Below are 19,893 nucleotides of genomic sequence, written 5' to 3' on the forward strand. Positions count from 1 at the left end.
CCAAATCACCCAATTGTGTGTTGCAGGGATGACATTTTGTACTGGAACCTGGATGTTAACATCACATTGGTTCCCTCGACAAAAACCTAATAGGATTTTCCCATAGGCTTTTAGATTATTGCAAAAAAAATAAGCTCTGTGATCAACAAAAGTTTACAATACTAACACGTTTTGTCCATCAAGTTTTGTCTATCAATGCTAACACATTTTGTCCATCATTTTTACAACTGAACACAAACTTTTATGAAGTTTGAAGCCTAAATACAATCGCCAGAAATAAACAGCTAATTGTATGCTATAAACGAACTACACCACGGTCACTCAACTTCATCACCATCACTGAGCTTCCAACAACTTTTCCAAACTTGATTTAAAACATTTTCCTTAATACAGATTTACTCTGTGGATGAATCTTCATCCACGTTTTTTTGGGAATCGTGCACAGCATACCTGAACCTTTATCTGAAAATAGTTTTCCTGTTCGGCGTGATGTTTAATGTCCCCGACAACGTCTGTAGTCTCATTTAGCAACATGTTGGTGTCATCATTTCCCCTCATGCAAGCGCTGGAGCACCAAGCGAAGCTGGCAGCGTGGGCAATAAAATAGCAACTTGTTTCCGGATTTTGGCATTATAAATTGACGTCATCCCCGCGCCACTCTATGGTGATTGGCTGGAAGTTTAGGAAGCGCTTGATTTGATCTGCAGCGGAGTTTTCTATGAGCGGAGGACGAACTTTAAACACCAATATCGCAGTCAATCATGTTCATGTAATCGTGGGCAGTCAAAATCGTGATCGATATTTGATTAATTGTGCAGCCCTATTTTGTATGTATGTTATGTCAGTTCTCTAAAGTTGTAGTTCAGCAGATGTATTATCATGGCTGGTATTAGAACAGCCATGAAGTAGGAGATTGTTTGTGCTGTATTTTGTGGAAGATTTTTAAAATTTTATACCATACCGTGGTATCGACTTTGGTATCGAGTATCGTGTACTTTTGTTGGTATTGGTACCAACTACTACATTTTTGGGATCGTGACATCCCTATTCTATAACATGTAAAACAGGAACATGAAAGGAATATTCTAAAAGCAACTCATGTTGCTTTGGGGCGTCTGTGGCTCAGTTGGTAGAGCGGGTTGTCCACTAATCGTAGGGTTGGCGGTTCGATATCCGGCCCGGGTGACTCCACATGTCGAAGTGTCCTTGGGCAAGACACTGTACCCCAAGTTGCTCCCGATGGTAAGCTAGCGCCTTGCATGGCAGCTCCTGCTACCATTGGTGTGTGTGTGTGTGTGTGTGTGTGTGTGTGTGAATGGGTGAATGAGACACAGTGTGTAAAGCGCTTTGGATAAAAGCGCTATATAAGTGCGCCATTTATGTAAACACCTTAATCACAATATTGTCTTATTCAGAATAAGGTCAATAATTAGATTACTGTTGTCCATGTAAACGTAGTCATTGTATGGTAATGTGGTTACCTCACTTTTGACTTTTTTTTTTTTAAAAATAGCAACACATTCATTTCTGTAGTTTGCACAAAAAAAAGCACTAAAAAAAGCACTCCTCTTTCCTCACAACCTCTTTCCTCACAACCACTTTCTTATAATGAGAGCATGGTTAAAAACTGCCAATGTAAGAGCTTTTATGGGAAAGGCATTCTCAGAAATATTTTTTGAAAGCCCTATTTGGATTGGTCTAGTTTTACATGGGGAGTTGGAGTAATGTAATGCTATGATCGGAGCATCTCTGGGATTTTATTTTCGTCCAAATTCATCATGCAAATCATTTTTACGCACTGCACAGGCATGCATCTGGAATGATTATGCCATATTTCTGCCACTTCCATTAAATTACCGGTAGAAATAATCTTGGGTGATATCCTACATGCCGTCCGAGTTTAAACATTGGTAAAGGTTCTATCATATCCTTTTTGTTATACACTTAGAGACCACTTTATTAGGAACACCTTCATGTACAATAGTCTCTAGAGATTACACAGAATGGTGAAAAAACATCCAGTGAGTGACAAAACTGCAGGTGGAAATGCCTTGTTGAGGAGAGAGGATAGAGGAGTACTGGTTCTAGGTCACAGGAAAATTAAAATAAGCACTCTTTGCAACTGTGGTGAGCAGAAAAGCACAACGTTTGAACCTTGAGGCAGATGGACTATAACAGCAACGCTTTTATGCATAATGAATGTTTCCTTTCATTTTCACCAGAGGCTTGCATGATTTTGAACTGGATGATTTCATACCAAGAAATGTTGATATTTTTAAACTAGATGATCATACTGGGAACACTTTTATATAGTGTCTTATGCAGTATATACAAGTGTACAGTATAAGAATGAAACCTTTGCTAATACTATGTGTTTGCTGTGTTTATAGATTGGCTAATCTGGTGGTCAGCAGTGAAAAATTGTATTTTTGTCATTTCATTTGAAATTGATATACTAGCATGAGTTTGTTTCATGTTCGCCACTGTTTGTGTTTCAGAATGGCCTGGGCCTGACGTGAATGAGGACATCTCAGATACACCACCTCACTATTTGGGTATGCCTCACATTAATGAACGAATTAGTTGAGAGAGCCTGTTAAAGTTTGTTGTGGTCCTTTAACCCTTGGCATTGTTGGGAGTGGCAGCCTCCAGAAATAACCTTAACTGGCGGAATCCGCCTCTGTCTGCTGAACTCCTGAGTCGTTTCAGTAACAACAGATTGATTCGCACGGCTTCAGGAGGAAGACGCTGCAGCTCTGTGCTCTCTGTGATGAGTGTGAGATTATCTGCCCATCAAATGGGGGTATTTATGTATTACAGATAAGTTTATTTGAACTGTACTGATATATGACTCACTTAGATTTGTGGTTTAATCTGTTTTTCTTACAGCATCTGATGTTTAGCTTTTTAGAATATTCCATTAGCAAACTACAGGTCTTTTAGTGTTTGTGCATCTGTACCTGTATAAATATTAAGGCCAAGAGTTAGATAGCTCTATACTGATATTTTTATCTCAGTACAACATTTTTGGCCCATCTTGCTAGTTTTCCTCAGTGCTTTGAGCCAGCAGGGACATATTAACACCAGCTTCCACATGGTCCCTGCAGGCTCCAACTGTCTGCTCATTCAGTCACAGATGTGATATTTAGTGAAGCTGACTCGAGTCTGCAGTGGCTGTTTCCGGGACCTCCAGTTTCTCAAAGGAGGATCCTTAGACAAGAGGAATGGGCTCTGACTGCAAATGAGAGCTGGTCACAGCAAGGAAGTACACAGTACACAATACCAGTGCTGACAAAATGTTAGTGTTTGTGAGAATTTGGCAGTAAATACACGCTGAGCATCTCTGCTATCATGCTTTAAAAAAGAAAATTGTTATAATTTTGTTATTTTTAATGACACTGGCTTGTGGAATTCACCAACAGACTGTGTCGAGCACAGTGGCGATAAACTTTGGATCCTTTAATCCTAGCTTGAGTAAAGGAGAAAAAAAACAAACCTCACAGCAGATATACTACATTTTTCAGTGTCGCTCTGGCGAAAAGACACCTTCCCATATATTTGAAACTTCTTTTGCAGAAGTTCATTAATACACCAAACATTTATATTTGATGTATTTTATATAATTTTTCTAGATTTTAGAAATAATCTAGATTTTTTATTTTCCGTGTTATTGTTGCCCTACTTTAGCTGATGTCTTTGCTTCAGTCCTGGTCTTAATCCCTCCATTGTTCTATAATGAAAATGTTAGATTTTGTTTGTCCAATCAGTGAGGATATGATCATGCTAATTTCCACTATAGCTTTGGAATTTTCAGTGTTACGTTAGTTGCATAATACTTTACCTTGGCATAACCATCCTGTTGCTGCTGGAGTAGCACATCTACATTTAAACACACTGCATTAATTACACTGTAATTTAATAGCGTTGGAGTTTAATGCACACTGATGTCACTCTGCAGCACCTACTAGAGGAGGGGGAGGACTTATTATTTATAATATATGGTAGTTACTGTCCGAGGTTAATTTAATTTAATGTTATGCTTATTTCTTTAGGGTATTTTTTGTTCAATATTACTTAGCTTTTTATTTTTTTAAATTTTTTTTGCATTAATATTGAACATTGGTATTACTGTTAATCAGGATTGATATAACTGGACGTTTTCTGATGACTTCATTATTGCCTTCCTGTCTGTTAAATATATATTTAACAGCTTTACACTCCATTTTAAATACTACTTTGCATTCTTCCTTAATTGCCCTTTATAACTGAAACTTTCATGCTGCTTTCATGCTTTCATTTCAAGGTTCACTGTATATTTTGTAGATTTGTTTCTGTGGTTACAGAAACAAATCTACAAAATGAACTACAGTAGACATAGTCTTTTTTTTTTTTTTTTTTTTTTTCTTTTTTTTTCTAAATCCACTTACTCGAAGAATGACATAGCCCATGTGAAAAGCAATGGTACAAGTAAACCACAAAAGAATTTAATTAAGCATTGAATTCACCTCCAACTGCAATTCAAATGTCAGATTTCCCAGAAATGAATGACAACTCTGTTATGAAGTGCACTCAATTGTTATGAAGGGCACTCCATTATGAAAGACTAAGTGTAAAAGCTACATGCCGAAAGCAAGTCCATTTTTCTGTTCGCGAAGGAGCCATTGACGTAAGTCCATTGACGAAAAACGTGTGACCCTTCTCTCAAACATACACTGCTACTATACGTAACGAGAGGTTGCAGCGTTTAAGCTTATGCCTTAGATACACGTAAATTTCTGAAGGCACATAAAATCCTGATCTGTCTTTTACTATCTTAAGAAAGACAGTCCCGCATGTTGTCAAAAGTTCTTTTGTTATTTGTACATTCTGATAGAGGCTGATTTTTCCACTGAGTCATTGGCTACCGGTGAGTCATAGGCAAACAAGCCTAGAATATTTGGAAGAATAATTTGAACCTTCTGAGTCCCAGACTGTTTTTATGTGCGATTTTAATTTCTTTTTATTCCTATGTAGTAGCACCCAATTATTAGAGAAACCAATGAACTGCATAGATGAAGCATGTGTGCAGAAAAACATCAGTGTTTCTGCAAGTAGAGTTTATTTACAGGCTGATTTTTTTTTTTGTGGCAACACTTTTATTTTCATTAAAGTCCTGTTGTGATTTTCTGGATTATATTACAGTCCATAATTAGGAACCTAACCTTCTTGTGTTATGTTAGTGGTATAGTGTAAAAAGTGTAACATTTTTAAGTAACAATTTTAATCACCCTCTATTATAGTGTATGGTTAATATATGAATTTTATACACACATTTTTAAACAAATATTTGTTAGAAACTGCAATCCACTGGGATCTTTTTGTGTGTTCCATATATAAGTGATGTTTAATATTGGATCATTTCCCTCAACAAGTAAATGATTATAAGTATAATATTTTTTTCTCATTTATTTAATTTGGTTCTCTTTGGATCTTTCTCTTTTTATGCTTTGTGTGAAAATCTGATGATGTTTTAGGTCATATTCATGCAGATATGTAGAAAATTCACAGACTTTCACACACTGTACAGTGAGGTCCAAAAGTCTGAGATCACTAAAAAAAATACTTGTTTTTGTATGCTTTACAAATTGAATGCAAAATGTTTAATTGCGATGATGTCAGCGATAACTTGAGTGAAAAATGAAATTGTATAGAATATTTATATGGATTTTGAAGATTTCTTCGTATTCTCCCTTATGCTTTAAGGTCAGTTTGCACTCAAGCTGGCATGGACTTTACGAGTTTGTGTAAATCCTGATGATTCATGTTGGATTAAAACCATGGGAGTGTCATCTGAACACGCTCTTCGGTGGAAGGGGTCAATCTCAAGGAATATCTGAACTTTTGTACAAAAGAGTTACAAATGTCACAAATTAGCTTAAATTTCATGTGACCAACAATTGAGTACTGCATACCGTGCATCCAGAAATTATTCACAATGCTTCACTTTTTCCACATTTTTTATGTTACAGCCTTATTTTATTCCAGTATGGATTAAATTCATTACTTTTCTCAAAATTCTACAAATAATACCCCATAATGACAACGGGAAAGAAGTTTGTTTGAAATCTTTGCAAATTTATTAAAAATAATCATCAAAAAAAGCACATGTACATAAGTATTCACACCCTTTGCCATGACACTCAAAATTTCGCTCAGGTGCATCCTGTTTCCACTGATCATCCTCGAGATGTTTCTACAACTTGATTGGAGTCCACCTGCGGTAAATTCAGTTAATTGGACATGATTTGGAAAGGCACACACCTGTCTATATAAGGTCCCACAGTTAACAATGCATGTCAGCGTACAAACCAAGCCATGAAGTCCAAGGAATTGTCTGTAGACCTCTGAGACAGGATTGTATCGAGGCACAGATCTGGGGAAGGGTACAGAAACATTTCTGCAGCATTGAAGGTCCCAATGAGCACAGTGGCCTCCATCATGAGTAAATGGAAGAAGTTTGGAACCCCCAGGACTCTTCCTAGAGCTGGCCGCCCGGCCAAACTGAGCGGTCAGACGGAAGCCACTCCTCAGTAAAAGGCACATGACCGCCTGCCTGGAGTTTGCCAAAAGGCACCTGAAGGACTCTCAGACCATGATGAAACAAAATTCTCTGCTCTGATGAAACAAAGATTGAACTCTTTGGCCTGAATGGCAAGCATCATGTCCGGAGGAAACCAGGCACCACTCATCACCTGGCCAATACCCTACTTCCCTACAGTGAAGCATGGTGGTGGCAGCATCATGCTGTGGGGATGTTTTTCAGCGGCAGGAACTGGGAGACTAGTCAGGATCGAGGGAAAGATGAATGCAGCAATGTACAGAGACATCCTTGATGAAAACCTGCTCCAGAGCGCTCTGGACCTCAGACTACAGCGGAGGTTCATCTTCCAACAGGACAACGACCCTAAGCACACAGCCAAGATAACAAAGCAGTGGCTACAGGACAACTCTGTGAATGTCCTTGAGTGGCCCAGCCAGAGCCCAGACTTGAACCCGATTGAACATCTCTGGAGAGATCTGAAAATGGCTGTGCACCGACGCTCCCCATCCAACCTGATGGAGCTTGAGAGGTCCTGCAAAGAAGAATGGGAGAAATTGCCCAAAAATAGGTGTGCCAAGCTTGTACTCAAAAAGACTTGAGGCTGTAATTAGTGCCAAAGGTGCTTCAACAAAGTATTGAACAAAGGCTGTGAATACTTATGTACATTTACTTTTTTTGTTTTTTATTTTTTAATAAATTTGCAAAGATTTCAAACAAACTTCTTTCACGTTGTCATCATGGGGTATTGTTTGTAGAATTTTGGGGAATTAATTAATTTAATAAATTTTGGAATAAGGCTGTAACATAACAAAATGTGGAAAAACTGAAGTGCTGTGAATACTTTCCAAATGCACTGTATTTAAGATTTTGAACATTTTCCTTTTCTTTGTTTTAATTCTTGAATTGCAACTTTCTGTTTATTTACAGTTATAAATGGCAAATAACATCCATGTGGCATTCTGAGGCAACCTCTTTAGCACAACATATTTTGACTATAGTACGTCCTTGAGCCTGCATGAATGTGTGGCTTTGTGTGTGTGTGTCACTGTGACCTGAAGCTCCTCCCTTAGTAGCACAGCCTTGGAAATGCCATTGATTTAACATTGGTGGAAAGCTGTGACACAACAGCCTTTTGTTGTTCGTGTTTTTATCAGTAAAGGTGGGTTTCATTGCACTCTTAAAATAGCTGCAGCTTTAAAGAATGACCCTGTAAAACAGGAAGGTCTGACCCAAAAAGCATAGGAGAAACATTTGTTTGTGATAGTTTTCCACACAGTTTTTGGCAGGCTATACGAATAGATCCTTTCACAGGGTTTGTTATGTTGTGGTTGTAGTAAAGTGTGTTCACATCGTTGTTAATGAAATAGTGGGGTGGAATTTATTTGTATTTTGTAATATCCATTTTTTTTCTATCTAAGGTTTTGAAGCCCTTGTATTAACTGTTTGTCCAATGTGCACTATTAGTGACTTCTGTAAAGGGGGTATTATAATTGATCTGGATCAGGGAGGTTGCCCCCTGACTAGGGCTTCACGATTATGGCCAAAATGATATTTTTAGTGAATTTTACAGACTGTATGCAAAAAACAACCTAAGGAGATAGCGAACTTATCTTAATGTCAAATTGATATTAAATGCAACCCATAGTAATTAAACATTATTTCCTTTCTCATTTTATTGATATTTTATGAAGTTATTATAATATCTATTTTTTTATATTAAATGATTTATTTATAATTAAACACATTTTCTGTCTTTACATTTTTAGTTTTCTGTTTGTTTGTTTGTTTATCAGTTGTTCCTTTTAGATCGGTTCCCCAGTACGTCTGCTGATAATATTGTTTTTTGGGGGACTAAATCAAAACATGGAATCTGGAGTTGACTTTTCTGATGATATCTGGCAACCTTAAGTTTAAATGATGTGACTATGCTATGTATTTGAGTTTGTGAAGAGCGTGAAAGGAGAGCAGCAGCGTACTCCTTCTGAACAGTTGCTAATCTTGATTATTAAATAATTCCTCACCAATCATAAAGAAGCTTGAATTAAACCCACCTTGTAGCGTTAGCATTATTATTAATTTACTCCGTCCGACGCCACTGTGTCTACACGAGCAGGTGAAAGTTCAGGTCATTTTGCATGAACAATAAAGGATGGCGGTTGTGAGATCGGAGAGTTGACAGAAGCAGATGATGTTCAGTGTTTCTCTTGTCATCATAATGGCTTCTCTGCAGTATTTCCACACTTGTTCGGTTGACTGAGGTGATGAAAAGCAGTGTGAAAGTAACTTCTGCGCGGTGTAGATGCATTTTGGACTTCCGGTAGTTTTTATTCCGATTGTATTATTCCACTCCGAACAGGTCACTCGCACCGGTGCAAATAAATATTTACTCACAGTCGCACAAAGTACTTTTCAGTCGCAAACGCGAGTGAATGGTTGCACTGTAGAGCCCTGGGTTTATCTGCAAAATTTTTTCCTGTTCGGCGTGATGTTTAATGTCCCTGACAACCTCTATAGTTCCATTTAGCATCGAGCTAGTGTCATGATTTCCCCTCGTGCAAGCGCTGGTGCTCGCAGCGAAACTGGCATCTCAAGCGCTAAAATGCTAAAACCGTTTCTGGGTTTTGGCACTACAAAATGACGCCATCCCTGCGCCACTCTATGGTGATTGGCTGCAAATTTAGGAAGCACTTGATTTGATCTGTAGTGGAGTTTTCTATGAGCAGAGGACGAACTTTAAACGGCAATATCGCAGTCGATCATGTTCATTTAATCGTGGGCAGTCAAAATCGTAATCACGATCGATATACGATTAATTGTGCAGCCCTACCCCTGGCTAGAGGGTCAGCCCTGTGTCAGTGGGTGAACATACAGAAACCAATGTGCCTGTTTTCCCATTCTAAATTTAACTTCCTATAAGGATTATGCAGTCAGACAACACGCTGTGGTTTCTGCTTGAAATACACTTCAGCTTGTAATCAGTCACTAGCTTAAGAGCGGGTCCACGTTCTTCTTCTCCCCGTCCACTCAAATTATTTCTTTTCTCGCTCACCCATCTGTCTTTGTTGCAAACATGTGCACACTTTTACCTTGTTACCTTGTCAGATTGTTGAAAAATACTCCACACAAACATTAACAGATCTTTAATGGTTATTTGAAATGGCATGCCCCTCCCTCTCTTCCTCAATCTCTGATGATCTGCTTCCGGCAATTGTTTCTTACTGCCCAGTGCTGCTGCATTCATCAAAGCCTATTGATTTAAGCTGTTTTTTTGATGGCAGTCGCTTGGGGAGATTGAGGTAGTGAACTAGGCGAGAAAGAGAACAGGCAGATGAACTGAGCAGTCTTTATTTCATGAAGCAGGACTCTGGGTTGGTGCTCCTGCAATTCCTTTATGCCTATCTGTTGGCAGGATTAACAGTCGGTGTATGGATAGAGACTGAGCTTCTAGAATGACGAGTGCAGCCCCAGCCCGCAAGCCGTACCGCAAGGCACCTCCACAGCACCGTGAAACACGCCACAACCAGCCCATGTTCCGAGAGGACCTTAGTGGGAGCCCCACAGCAACCTGTGACTCTCCGGCTCCAGCCCAGCATGCCCCCAGTCAGGTAATTTGTCTCCAAGATTATTCTTCCATTTTGCAGCGCACACGCTTTACTAGCCCTTACCCAAAATATACAGACAGTCTTGAGGGCCCAGATGTTTTTTCATCATCCTGGTCAGATAGCGAACTGGAAGTTTCTAGTCTCTCTAGCTTAGACCTCATTGTCCTTCCTCCTCCACGGATATTCAGCCATGGTGCTGTTGGAGTGACCCTTCCTCCCAAACCAAGCAAGGGCATGAACCGGTTTATTAGCCGTAGCGAAGACCTGCTTTTGAAGTCTGTTGAGGAGGATCATCCTAGCTGGAAAGGGTCCCAGCAGAGTATCCGGTGCATTTCCCCAGCCCACTCCAGCAGAAGTGGGGAGCGCTCATTAGTTTTTAAGGAAGAGGCAGAAATCTTTGTTCCCGGAGAGGAACAGTGTCTCTCTAAGTCTGTATATCCAACACGGGCACCTCCAACCAAGGGTATCCTCAAGCAGACACGATACCTGGGAGTACATGCGAAGGACAGCCTGCGCAAGTCCAAATCAGCAGAGATGCTGGGATGGAGCCACAGCCATAAGAGAAAGCCCAAGAGCATGTCATTGGAACGGGAAAGGAAACCAGGTGTCTCTCCCACAGGACATGACGCCACCATATCCTCTGCTTCACCAAGTTCGGTACTACCAGAATGGAAGCTCCGGCTCCTGGAGGAAAAACTTAAGTTCTCACAGTTCTTGGATGAGATTACATACAGAATTCTGAGCCCTGCTAGCTTGAACTTGCTGGGTTATAAAAAGCAAGAAACTGCTAAAGGAATGCAGGCCCAACTGAGTACTTGTCAGCAACCTGATCCCAAGGAGCATAAAGGGAAGAAGCAGGAGAGGAGGCGACCATGGGGTGAATATACCACCCCAAAGGACAGAGCCATAACCAGGCACGTTTCTCTGAAAAAGGACAACCTGGAACAAGAGCCAGAGCAATGGCATATGGACATCAAAATGCACGGAGCACGACGTAAATCCAAATGTTTTGATTATGGACGGATAGGGGTTAGTGGTGATTCCAGGCATAGCAGTGAGACCGAGTGGGATGGCAGGAATCGACAGGGGGTTCATCAGCAGCCACCATCCCAGCAGTCAGCCCAGCTGGAGCCAAGGACTCAGCCAAAGGACACCGTGAATAAATCAGGGCTGACAAAAGCTGGAACGTCTACAGTTCATACAGAAAGTGAAAACATACCCGTATCACAAACTGCTTTTTTGTTTTTATCACAAATTAAGGTACGTGTACCAATTTTTCCCCTTCATTCTCCATACCTTTCTGTCATTGATTGTCAAACGTCAGCCCTGTTCTTCATATGTCACAGCAAATCAAAGGGATGATGATGTATGCCAGATTTACTCATTTTAAACAGACTAATTTGCCTTTTCAAACATTCCTGAGAACCAGATTAGAATAGCTGTGTTGAGTTCTGTGAGATAACAGCATGCTCCCTTGTTAATGATACAGGTAAGGTATATTGAGGTTAAAATCAGGATCAGTAAAGTCTGAGTAACTAAGGAGATTTGTACAGAAACCTGAAGAATATACTAAAACAAAGTGACAAAATCATAACACTTGCACTCTGTTTAATTTATTTGTGGTGATTTGCTGTCTGGCACGTTGTCCTAAACAAAATGTGTACACAATTTTATCCTTAAACTAAACAAGCAACAGCTCCGTTTAAGGAGATTGAGTGTATGATTTTGTGTCCATTTAGTTTCTTGCCACCTTAACTGCATGTTTTACTACATGGTACACTCCTTTATGTATGGGATGATAATATAATATACAAATCATCGGATTCTCTCAGCGTCATGCCTGTTTTTAATTTTTTTATGAACTCAGCATTTAACAGTTTTATTTGTTAGGTCTTTGCAAATTTAGAATAGTCCTTGGAGCTAAGCTTTGTAGAAAAGAAAATGTAAAAGTTACCAATAACATAAGCTACATTGTGCACCATTTTGCCTTTTAATGGGCAGACGAACACAGCTACCAAAGTGATTTCATAGCTTCAGAAAACAAGCATATTAATTACCAGAGAGGGGAAAACTATCATAAATCAGAATGGATTGGTGTTATTGATGGTTTAAAAAAAAAAAAAAAAAAAAAAATATATATATATATATATATATATATATATATATATATATATATATATATATATATATATATATATATATAATATATATATATATATATATAATATATATATATATTTTGCTCTTATGTTCACATGCACTCTTAAAGATAATGAAAATAAAGTAATTCTTCTGCATTTCTTTGCAGGAGTCATTATCAGATGCTGACAAAATCAAGTAAGTGTTTTTTTTTTTTTTTTTTAACTGCTGCTCTTTTTCTTGTTGTTTCTGTGAAATATAAATTGGTTTAAACACGGTCATGTTTTTTTTTTCTTGTCATATTGGTTGGCAATCTGTTGTGTGTGCATCTCTGAGTTGCTCTTTGTGTACCTTACATAATTCATGAGTGATATTTTTAGTATGTTGAGCATGTTGTGTGCATGTTCTGTATTTCAGTCTGAGGGGTTTTACTGTTTCATTTAAACCTGCCATATCCATGTCTGGGGCAGCAAGTTGAAGACTTGGTAGACACGCTAGTAAGCCATGGGAATGTGTAGGGCAGGTGTCAGTCAGCAGGAGTGACAGAGTGTCTCTGTGCAGAGATCGATCAATGCACACTTGGACTCATTTTTTCCCTTTGCTGTCTTGCTGTTCTTTAAGTACATTAATGCTCAGTGTGATCACTGGTGTTTTATTCGCCACTGAGGAGGACCCTCCCGGGAGTGCCTGCTGCTACCATCTGTGCGAAGCTGCTGGAGCCATGTTTTGACCATTTTAAATGATTCAAAATTGGCCACCGAAATTGTTGTTTTTGTTAGTGATGCACATACTTTTTAAAAAAAAAATGTTTATTACTAGGCCACTAGGCATTATTATGCGCCAACTTTTCTGTATGCATAATACAAAAAAAGTCCTAAGCGATATATAACAGAAGCATTTGTGCCACGTGACACTGGCAGCTTTATTGATTGGCCTAGATGCTCACTGATGGGAGGAAAGAAGTGAATGATTTGCAAGGCTTGGCCACTGCTGTACCAGACATAAGCGTCGTCATAATCTCTTTTTAGTATTTATTTTATTGCCCCTTGTCATATTGAAGGACCAAGCTCAGCCATCCTGACTTGTCACTACTCGTACCCTGTGTCGTACTTTATGGCTCATAGAGAATTGAAAATGCCTCAGGCACTCGCTGCAAATTATAATTAATTACTATAACAGTGTTCAACATAAAATTTCTTTACTAAATAAAGCGAATGGTGCTAAGGAAATGTATTAGGTTATTTTCTCCAGGTAAATTGGAATGCCTTTACGGTACTTCCTTTTCACAACAGGCCCACTCTATACCACAGTGTTCAGTTAATATATTCCAGGGGCTTCATACCAGTGATTATATAGTCCCACAATCCAGACTTTTCTAGCATTTGCTAGAGATTCTGGTACATTTTGAGTGAAGATGAACTCCTTACTTCAATAGGAAAAAGGCCATTTGTCAGACTTGGCAGATTATCAACCTCAAACTTTTTCCTGTAGCTTGTCAGCAAACATGCAACATTATTTCACTTCATTTACTACACCCTGCTCAAAAAAACCAAAATTTTGTTTCCCTGAACTGTAGAACTCACAGTGTTCACTATTCTGAAGCTTGTGACCAGAAAAGCGCACAAACTAGGCTAATAATAAGGGCTTCAGCAAATGCCTATTCATAAAACCCTTTCCAATCGTTCTGTGCTGCTTCCACATGATTCCACCTCTCCTACACCGGAAGCTCTCTTTGAAACAGAAAAATGACATTACTCTAATCTGATATTAGATTTGCACTTTACTGTGTAGGGTTTATCTTTGAATTCCTCACTTTTTATTTATTTATTCATATTTCTGTTTGATTGGCATTATCTCTGCTCAATGTGAATGCGTGATGTACAATTTTTAGATTTGTTCTGAAAAGAGAGATGACTCTTAGGACTGTAATAAGAATGAAGCAATTATCATTTTCAGCTGCTTTAAAATCTACATATGCTGATTAACATGCCATTTTTGTTATGAAAGGCTTAACACGACATCATGTTCACTCTGTCAGACAGCAAGGAGGACAGTTTGTCAAATTGTCAGATTAAAATGTACATTAATATGCATTATTTTTTATTGCTCATTGAATAGTGAGTAATAGGGTTAGGTCAATTCATGTACTGTGGTGCTTGAAAGTTTGTGAACCCTTTTGCATTTTCTATATTTCTGCATAAATATGACCCAAAACATCGGGACTGATCAACAGTTACCGGAAACTTTTAGATGCAGTTTTTGCTGCACTAGTGGGTCACACCAGATTCACATACTTTTGCCACTCACAGATATGTAATATTGGCTCATTTTCCATTGTAAATAATTGACAGAGTATAAATTTTTTGTCTAATTTGGTTAATTGGGTTCTCTTTGTCTATTTTTTGGGTTTGTATGAAAATCTGATGATGTTTTAGGTCATATTTATGCAGAAATGTAGAAAATTCTAAAGGGCTCAAACTTTCAGGCACCACTGTATAAAGAGACAAAGATGGGAGAAGAGACGTATGGACATGTATGTGTGTAAATATATGTAAATATATATATATATATATATATATATATATATATATATATATATATATATATATATATATATATATATATATATATATATACACATACATACATACATACATACAGTATCTCACAAAAGTGAGTACACCCCTCACATTTTTGAAAATATTTGATATCTTTTCATGTGACAACACTGAAGAAATGTCACTTTGCTACAATGTAAAGCAGTGAGTGTACAGCTTGTGTAACAGTGTAAATTTGCTGTCCCCTCAAAATAACTCAACACACAGCCATTAATGTCTAAACCGCTGGCAACAAAAGTGAGTACACCCCTAAGTGAAACTGTCCAAATGGGGCCCAATTAGCCATTTTCCTTCCCCAGTGTCATGTGACTTGTTAGTGTTACAAGGTCTCAGCTGTGAATGGGGAGCAGGTGTGTTAAATTTGGTGTCATCGCTCTCACACTCCCTCATACTGGTCACTGGAAGTTCAACATGGCACCTCATGACAAAGAACTCTCTGAGGATCTGAAAAAAATAATTGTTGCTCTACATAAAGATGGCCTAGGCTGTAAGAAGATTACCAAGACACTGACACTGAGCTGCAGCATGGTGGCCAAGACCATACAGCGGTTTAACAGGACAGGTTCCACTCAGAACAGGCCTCGCCATGGTCGACGAAAGAAGTTGAGTGCACGTGCTCAGCGTCATATCCAGAGGTTGTCTTTGGGAAACAGACGTATGAGTGCTGCCAGCATTGCTGCAGAGGTTGAAGGGGTGGGGGGGTCAGCCTGTCAGTGCTCAGACCATACTCCGCACACTGCATCAAATTGGTCTGCATGGCTGTCATCCCAGAAGGAAGCCTCTTCTAAAGATGATGCACAAGAAAGCCCACAAACAGCTTGCTGAAGAGAAGCAGACTAAAGATATGGATTACTGGAACCATGTCCTGTGGTCTGATGAGACCAAGATAAACTTATTTGGTTCAGATGGTGTCAAGCGTGTGTGGCGGCAACCAGGTGAGGAGTACAAAGACAAGTGTGTCTTGCCTACAGTCAAGCATGGTGGTGGGAGTGTCATGGTCTGGGGCTGCATGAGTGCTGCTGGCACTGGGGAGCTACAGTTCATTGAGAGAAACATGAATGCCAACATGTACTGTGACATACTGAAGCAGAGCATGATCCCCTCTCTTCGGAGAATGGGCCGCAGGGCAGTATTCCAGCATGATAACGACCCCAAACACACCTCCAAGATGACCACTGCCTTGCTAAAGAAGCTGAGGGTGAAGGTGATGGACTGAACCTTATTAAGCATCGGTGGGACATCCTCAAATGGAAGAGGAGCACAAGATCTCTAACATCCACCAGCTCTGTGATGTCGTTATGGAGGAGTGGAAGAGGACTCCAGTGGCAACCTGTGAAGCTCTGTTGAACTCCATGCCCAAGAGGGTTAAGGCAGTGCTGGAAAATAACGGTGGCCACACAAAATATTGACACTTTAGGCCCAATTTGGACATTTTCACTTAGGGGTGTACTCACTTTTGTGAGATACTCTGTGTGTGTGTATGTGTGTGTATATGTATGTATGTATGTATGTATGTATGTATGTGTATATATATGTATGTGTGTGTGTGTGTGTGTGTGTGTGTGTATAATATATAACACACTTAGACAGGCCAGGCCCCAGTTAATGGAAATAATGGCTAGAGCTCTTTACACTTAAGTGGAGTTAGACAGGAAAGCAAGATGGGCTACCACAGAAGAGAAAACATTTAGATATACCGGAGCAGTGGGTCTCATTTTGAAAGTTGGCTGCATTTATTCGTAAATGGTTTGTAGGTGCATTTACACAGAAGAAATTTGATATTTATTTTATACCCATAATTTAAAAAACAAACAAACATTCATGTCCTCCATGCATAGCCATAAACCATAAACAAATGCCTCCGCTGATGGAAGGTTTAGCACAGGTCACACTGATCTGGAAGAGGATGTTTAAAGACGAGAGTGAAAGCTTCACTTCCGTTTTACACGGCATCTTCTTTTAATGACGTGCAACTTTTAATTTAAAAATATCCATTTCCCTGTGTGGTGTACATGGTGTGCATGATCACCTGGGTACAGTGTGCATCTGGTTTTCTTTTCTGTTTTCATGTCACACCATTTTCTTTTCACCTCACTTGATTTACATCTAATTCATCTTTTCTGTAATTGGCCCTCCATTTTGACCTTTTGATTTTGAATTGATACACTGTTCTTGGTATAGAAGTTAGTCAAAATAACTTCCATTTCTGCCTTTCTGCCTCTGCTTTCATGGTTTAGTAGTCATTTCATGTTTCCAGCCCTCTGTGTGCTTGAACTATTATGGGGTTGTGTGGGCGCCGCAAAGTGTAAGTGAACTGTGTTGGGAGCATTCTTTGCACTTTATGGGTGCTCAACATAATAATAATAATAATAATAATAATGAGTAATGAGTCTTTATTGATCACATATACATTACAGCACCATGAAATACTTTTCTTCGCATACCCCAGCATGTCAGGAAGCTGGGGTCAGAGCGCAGGGTCAGCCATGATACGGCGCCCCTGGAGCAGAGAGGGTTAAGGGGCTTGCTCAAGGGCCCAACAGTGGCAGCTTGGCAGTGCTGGGGCTTGAACCCCTGACCTTCCGATCAGTAACCCAGAGCCCAAACCACCACTGCCCCAAGATTTTGACGTACACACGAGTATAAAGGAAACCAGCGTTTCCAAAACTTTTGTAAATCCTACTGAGAATTTTGATTTGGTTTGGGTTAAACAAATATTTACACACAACTTTATTAAAGATTGTTTTTGCTATTATTTTTGCTGTTTATATTTCATGCGTTTTTATTTTGCTCTTTGCTATTTTTTTGTAGGAGTGAATAAATCAGACTTTTTTTTTTTTTTGCATTTTGGAACAGATTTATTTTTAATTACTTAGAAATCCTTATATGCTTTTATTTTAATTAGAAAGGTGAGGAATTCTGGGAAGTGGTTTTAAAGGAGTCATATGATGATTTTTAAAAGTTCATTATTTTGTTTATTGGGTGTAATAGAATAAGTTAACATGATTTAATGTTCAAAAAACACATTATATTTCACATACTGTACATTATTGTGGTACCTCTAATCCCTGGCTGCCTGAGACGCTCCGATTGAGGTCTGGTTTCTCCAAAGCCCCTCTTTCCGAAAAGCCCAGAGTGCTCTGATTGGCCAGCTGACCCACTGCATTGTGATTGGCCAAAAACCTCAAGCGTGTGTCGGAAATTTAACGCCCCTTAGCATAATGGCGAGCTTTAGCTTCCTAGGCTTCTAAGCAACATAGTTAATAATGTTGTCACATTTACCGTATCAGTTCGAGCCCGAGTCAGATTCTGAAAATGCGGATGAACAAGCAGGTCAGTCAGAACCAACTTTGCAAGAACGACTTGAGCAGAACGTTTCACAGTGGTAAGTGTTTATTTTGTAACTCTCTTACCTTTTCGATACGATGTTAGAACGGTTTAATTTGCCTTCTTCACTGTAACAACTTTGTCCTGAAGTGACAACATAAAATACAGTTTTTAAAAAATAATAATAATAATTAAAAATTACAAAAATTATGGAGACATTATGCTGATATTTCAAATTGTGAAATTGCAGACATTTGGAAGTAATATCTGGACTTGGATCGAGGCGTTTTAGGCAGGTCTGGAGCAGTGTTTTGTTAGATAGAATAAATCCCTTTGTGGGAGACTATGAGCTGTGTAAATTTGCAGATCGTATACATTCACAAACAGATGCATTGCGCACTAAAGGAAAAGGAAAATATTAAAAAGCATCATATGACCCCTTTAATGTAAAAGAGCAGCATGTCCCCAGAGCCAGTGGGCTTCGGCGAGAGCACTGAGGAGACAATTTTGTAGCACATAGCAGATGTATTGTGTCTCATGACAGTTGCCCTTGTCTCCTCTCCTCAGCACACAACCAACTGCCCTCAGCACATAGTGCCCTCATGGTCTCTCTCTCTCTCTCTCTCTCTCTCTCTCTCTATATATATATATATATAAATATATATATATATATATATATATATATATATATATATATATATATATATATATATATATATATATATATATATAATTATAATATATAAATCCCCCTCTCACACACATGTGCACACACACACCTTTCCTAGTTTAATATGCACATGCCTGCACAAATATGCAGATTAGATTACATTTGCAGACACACATGAGCATTAGGTTTTGGCCTGAGCAGGGATGCCGGATTCAAAGTAATGTATAGGACAGGATGTATCGGTCTAGTAGTGGACTTAAGCAACAAACCTTTTCTAGACCATTAAAATAATATTAGTATTGATTTTTAAAAAATTTCCTGTGTATGTTTCCAGGATATTACAACAGCAGAATGAAGACCTGCGCCACCATCTCACACATACCACCCACAAAATGGAGGCCATGGAGGAGGAGTTTGAGAGCCGTCGACACTACATGCAGACAGAGATGGGCCGAACACGGGACGATCTGGAGAAGATGAAAGACAAGTTTCGAAGGTTAGACCCGCCATCTGTCTTTGTTTGTGTCTTGCACTCTTTGTGTGTGTCTGTCTCTCTCTCTCTCTCTCTCTCTCTCTCTCTCTCTCTCTCACACACACACACACACACACACACACACACACACACACACACACACACACACACACACACACACACACACTCTCTCTCACACTGTTTCTCTTGAATACCCTATGGATATGTTATCTCAGTAGCTCTGCCTTACTCAGTAACACACTATCGCCCAGACAAACTGACTCAGCCTCCCATGGCTGTTGGCTGGCTTTCACCATCTGGTTATGTACTTACTGTCTCTCCACTCTGTCTGGGACTTTTGTCTCCTCTTCCCAACGTGGAGCGCAAACCTTCCTCTCAATCTATTTTTTATGACCGTAAAGGCAGGAAAAGTTATGAGTGCATGAATATGTTGAGCACCATCGGTTTCAATTAATCTGCTGTGT

The 19,893-nt window shown here is 39.2% G+C and overlaps 1 protein-coding gene across 4 annotated transcripts in view; it reads left to right on the top strand.

The window, feature by feature from the left end:
• tjap1 (tight junction associated protein 1 (peripheral)) overlaps positions 1–19,893 on the top strand; it is an 84,150-nt gene that overhangs the window by 44,243 nt on the left and 20,014 nt on the right. For 3 of the 4 annotated variants that reach the window (XM_053679590.1, XM_053679589.1, XM_053679591.1), the window contains 4 exons: positions 2,499–2,555; positions 9,990–10,185; positions 12,491–12,519; positions 19,271–19,432. In XM_053679590.1, the coding sequence (XP_053535565.1) occupies positions 10,030–10,185; positions 12,491–12,519; positions 19,271–19,432 (347 nt within the window). In that variant the 5' untranslated portion in view covers positions 2,499–2,555; positions 9,990–10,029. The remainder of the gene's footprint in view (positions 1–2,498; positions 2,556–9,989; positions 10,186–12,490; positions 12,520–19,270; positions 19,433–19,893) is intronic. The other variant, XM_053679592.1, reaches the window with a different exon arrangement.

This window comes from Ictalurus punctatus, chromosome 3 (assembly GCF_001660625.3).
Source record: "Ictalurus punctatus breed USDA103 chromosome 3, Coco_2.0, whole genome shotgun sequence".
Lineage (NCBI taxonomy): Eukaryota > Metazoa > Chordata > Actinopteri > Siluriformes > Ictaluridae > Ictalurus > Ictalurus punctatus.